This window comes from Triticum urartu, chromosome 3 (genome assembly GCF_003073215.2).
Source record: "Triticum urartu cultivar G1812 chromosome 3, Tu2.1, whole genome shotgun sequence".
Taxonomy (NCBI): Eukaryota; Viridiplantae; Streptophyta; class Magnoliopsida; order Poales; family Poaceae; genus Triticum; species Triticum urartu.
The window spans coordinates 121,349,663-121,354,216 of NC_053024.1; the positions used below are offsets into that span (position 1 = coordinate 121,349,663).

A 4,554-nucleotide genomic window follows, 5' to 3' on the forward strand; every position below is an offset into this window, starting at 1 on the left:
GAGATGACCATAAATGGAGCCTACCAGTACATCTGTAGATAACCTGCATAAGAGAAGTATGTTTATCATTAAACACCTTATCATTTCTACATAGCTAAAGCGACCAAATAACTGCAAGCGCTCCCGTCCTGAGAAGAATTTTAATTTGTGATCTATCACATGTAACCAGTTGGCAAATATATTAGCAACACTACGTGGAGGATACAAGCTAGAAGCTACTTGGATGATTGACCATATAAAACGAGGCAATTTGCAATGGAAAAACAAGTGTTTTATTGTTTTGTCATGATGACAAAAAATACATTGTGTAGTTCCATGTCAATTCCTCTTAATAAGGTTTGTAAGAATGACTCCTCGACGAAGATATCACACGAAGATTTTATTCCTTAGTGGTATCTTCATCTTCCAAATCTTCTTATTATTATCAACTGGCGCATCCGACTGGATCAGAGCACTATACATAGAGTCCACCGTGAATTTACCATTCACATGTAGGTTCCATCGAAATTCATCGATTCCTTGTGACAACTGTACCGTGAATAGTCTCAGTAACAAAGTGTTACACGATACAAGTCTGGGGACACTTAAATCTCTTCTGAACGTCACATTTGGCGGAAAGGATTCCAGAACTGCCGCGACAGTATCACATTTGTGACGCATAATATTGTATAGAGTCGGATATTGTTCTCGAAGTGTAGCATTGCCTTGCCACTTATCCTCCCAAAATCTAATTTCTGATCCGTCTTTAATAGCGAAGGATCCATAGCGGAAGAAGTATTTCTTCGTACCATTAGACCAGCCCGAAAGTGCGAGTCCCCAGGCTTCCAATATACTTCAAACACCGCCTTTGAGCCCACATATTTTCTCCTCGGGAGGGTTTGCCATACACCATTTTCCATCAGCAGTTTAAATAGCCATTTGCTGAGGAGGGCAGTATTTTTAACCTTAAGATTATGAATACCTAGCCCTCCTTGGTCTTTGGGATGGCAAACGACACTTCATTTAGTCAGTCGATATTTCTTTTTCTCACTATCTCCCTACCAAAAGAATATTGCTCGGAAATAATTCAATCTATGTAAGACTCCTTTAGGCAGTTGGAAGAAGAAAATAATATATAATACTATATTACTGAGCACTGAATTTATGAGGACCAATCTTCCATCCAGAAATAGTAATTTACCTTTCCAATTGCTTAACCTTTTTTGTAGTCTCTCCTCAACGTGTTTCCATTCAACATTTGTGAGTCTCCGACGATATATCGGTATCCCCAAATAACTGATCAGAAACTGGCCTAACCCGCAGCCAAACAAATCAGCGTATAGGTGGGCCTCGTCTTGGGCCTCGCCAAAACATACTAATTCACTTTTATGGAAATTTATTTTAAGACATGAGAGGTGCTTGAATGCTGATAAAATTAATTTCAGATTCCTTGCATTCTCTAGGTCATGCTCCATAAAGAGAATCGTATTGTCGGCATATTGCAGGATAGAAAGTCCACCATCAACAAGATGATTAACTACCCAAGATGAGTTACAGTACTTAGTAGGAATTTTAACTTCCAAGCTACCATTTGATTCAATCACAACAACCACTAACCCAACACGCAAGCACGTGTGAACGGCGATCGCTTCCAAAGTCAGAACAATTAGTGCAAAACAGAGCTCAACGCCCTCAATTAACAAAAGTCAACAAAAGGTACACAGCGTTTACAGATCGAGCTGATACATCACATAATGATCCTGCTGACAGCCCAACAGAAGACACTCCAGTGTGACCGTGATCGAAGGAAACAAATCGTGTGTTCCAAACTTCCAGCACCATTGCACTCTCACTGTTTTTATTATTTTTCCTTAGTTTTTACCACTGTTTTTGTTTAACATCCCGAGCTAAACTCACAACTACACAAGCAACGTTGCACAACCCCGTAATTAACAACTAATCAGTCCCAGTCCCAGTCCCAGAGCTATTGCAGATCTGCGGTATATGTGGATCATAGTATCATACTAACCACTAGCCCACCATCTATTATTAGCACTAGCATCATCTCCTTCAGTCTTCTCTTCTGCACGCTAGTTTCAGCTTCCATGCACACGATCGATCTGTAATCTAGTGCCGACACGACCTGATCGACCGACGACGAGCGTCTCCCCTGTTGCCATGTTAACATCGCCGCCGGCGCTTGAGATCGGCGCCGGCCGCGAAGCACCGGAAGGGGTTCTCCGGGGAGCAGATGTCCGGCACGAACACGGCCGCGCTATCGGCGGCAGAGCCGTAACGCGGGTCTCCCTGCCAGTGGAGGCCTGAGGCCGTGGGCGGGGAGGGGAGCTCCGGCATGGTCGACCTCGACCACTGGACCTCCGGCACCTGGCCGAAGAAATCTTGCGCGTTCTGGGCGGCGTTGCCGGAGGAGGAGGACGACAACGATCGGCGGTTCGGCGAGCTGAGCTTCCCGCTGTCGGCCTGCAAATGGATCGCCACTGTTAGGTTACCGGACCAGCTATGCTATATACTGGAGTGAGCTGTTCCGACATAGATCGATCGTTCAGTCACATGTTTTTTGTGTTCAGAATCATGTCAATTGTGAAATATCTTGTGCGATGTATCACTGCATGTTTTAAGCTGGAAATTTCCGGTGAAAGTACGATTATATGACATGATTAACCAGACCTGACTCTGGATTAACGTTCCAGGATGCAGATCAGATAAATTAGTACTTGATTCGAGATCATGAGACAGGTCACCAGAATTACTGGCCAGCGTTCAGAACTCGTACTGCTACTGCAATCTTGGATTAATTTCCTGAGCAGTTGAGCTCACAAACTGTTATCATATCACGTTGAATTGCTATTTTAGTACTTGAAGTGAGTTTCTCCCCTGATGATAAAGTAACTTGGAGTAACTGCCAAGTGCTATTCGAATTACTAATTCAAATTTGGTTCTGGGTGAGTTAGTACTGACCTTGGACGTGCCATTTTCGGCGAATCCGAAGCCCGAGTTGAACTCGGTGAACCCGAAGAACTCGTCCAGCGGCCAGTCCGGCATGCTCCCGCCAAAAAGTGCTGCGCTCGCCGCCGTGACGGCCACCCGGGGGCTCTTCTTCGGAGGGGCTTTGATTACCTCCGGCTCCGCGGGCCTCATCGCCGGGGTAGCGCTGCCGAACTGCTCATCGATGACAGACCAGTCGGGCAAGTTCCCGGTGATGCCGACGTCCGAGCCGGCCGCCCAGTCGATGTCTCCGTCGCTGTAGAGCGGCGTTGGGCTCCTCTTCCGGTGGCACATCGGCGGTGGCAGGGGAGCCGACGAGGCGTTGTTGGGCGGTTGCGGCTCCGGCTCCGGCTCCGGAACTGATTCTTCTTGTTCGTCGGGCTCGAGGCCGACCTGGACGCCTGTGAGGAGGAACCTCCGGTGCGCGGAGACGAAGGCGTTGGCGGTGTGCACGGCGACGTCGCAGCTCCGGCAGAGCAGCGCGCGGTCCTCCACGCAGAAGAAGTAGGCGTGGCCCTCCTGTCGTAGCAGAAACAGAGGACGTACTCGTCAGATACCGGCCGGGGCAAAAAGATGTGCCAAGATTAGCGGAAGGGCGAGAGAGCAACAAATCCAAGCACCTGGCATATGTCGCAGTTCGGCGCGGACACGGCGGGCGGGTTGGATGCGGCGGAGAGGAGGGGTAGGCGGTGGTGCTTGCCGGCGAGGCGGTTGGCGGCGTGCACGTCGCGGTCGCAGCGCGCGCAGAGGGCGGCCTCGTCGGCGCAGCAGACCACGCGCGCCTCGGCCGCCTCGCACGCGGAGCAGAGGACCTTCATCGATCGATTGATCCGATCACTGCACGATCGTCCGCGTGGAGGGCCGCGGGGAGGTAGGAGAGGAGAGCGGGGCTTGGCAGTGAGGTTGTGGGTGGGAGGGGGGTGGGAAGCGGTGCGGTTTTGTCCCCGCCGGTTGGTGACTCGACGCGCACGAGTTCGTACAGGGCGAGGCGCCGTGCAGTGCGCGTGGCGGATGGGCGGCCGGACGGGTGGGTGGGAGGTGAGGTGGGGCGAGGCTGTTGGCAGCGCGGGATATTTTGATGGACGCCGCGGCCGCAGACGCTGACGCCGGGGGCACAGATCACATGGGACAGAGTGTGACATGGATGGCCGGCTGGCTGGCGCGCGGGAAGATCGGGATTGACTCATTCAGTCGGGGGAGTGACCAGGCGCGGCGGGCCCGCGGCCGTGGAGACGTCGCGGCCGGACCCGATTCGCCCACGCGCGCCGTGCCCACCGCTTGACTTGCCCGCTCGACCCTCTTTACATGCAGGCGGCTCTGTAAGAGGCATTTGGTCGTGTGAGGCCTTTTACAGGGCCCGGTCTTACAGCTCGTAGCTTCGGTGACGGCCAGGTGAATGGCTGACTGGTCTCTGTCGCTGTGTCGATCGTCCTCGGTTCTTATTCTGGACCCATAGCGAACGTTTGTTAGGAGGAGTGGCATTTTCGAACTATTTCGCTGCCAGTTTCAGTGTGAGGGATGGCAGTTTTTCTAAAGTGACACGACAGTTTTAGTGAGAAAAGATATAAT

The 4,554-nt window shown here is 51.0% G+C and overlaps 1 protein-coding gene across 1 annotated transcript; it reads right to left on the reverse strand.

The window, feature by feature from the left end:
* Window positions 1-1,799: 1,799 nt before the first annotated feature.
* On the reverse strand, window positions 1,800-4,015 carry LOC125543234 (B-box zinc finger protein 22-like). Its single transcript, XM_048706513.1, has 3 exons — window positions 3,606-4,015; window positions 2,959-3,504; window positions 1,800-2,460 (listed from the first exon to the last, which is right to left on the reverse strand). Exons 1-3 carry the CDS (start codon window positions 3,801-3,803, stop codon window positions 2,161-2,163), a joined length of 1,044 nt encoding a protein of 347 aa, XP_048562470.1. The 5' UTR covers window positions 3,804-4,015; the 3' UTR covers window positions 1,800-2,160.
* Between the last annotated feature and the right edge of the window lie 539 nt (window positions 4,016-4,554).

Bases quoted from the DNA above. Each gene is read 5' to 3' on its own strand.
- LOC125543234 (XM_048706513.1), bottom strand. From the start codon at position 3,803: ATGAAGGTCCTCTGCTCCGCGTGCGAGGCGGCCGAGGCGCGCGTGGTC. The intron at 3,505-3,605 runs GTGCTTGGATTT...CTGCTACGACAG, and splicing joins CGAACTGCGACATATGCCAG to GAGGGCCACGCCTACTTCTT. The intron at 2,461-2,958 runs GTCAGTACTAAC...ATCCATTTGCAG, and splicing joins CCGAAAATGGCACGTCCAAG to GCCGACAGCGGGAAGCTCAG.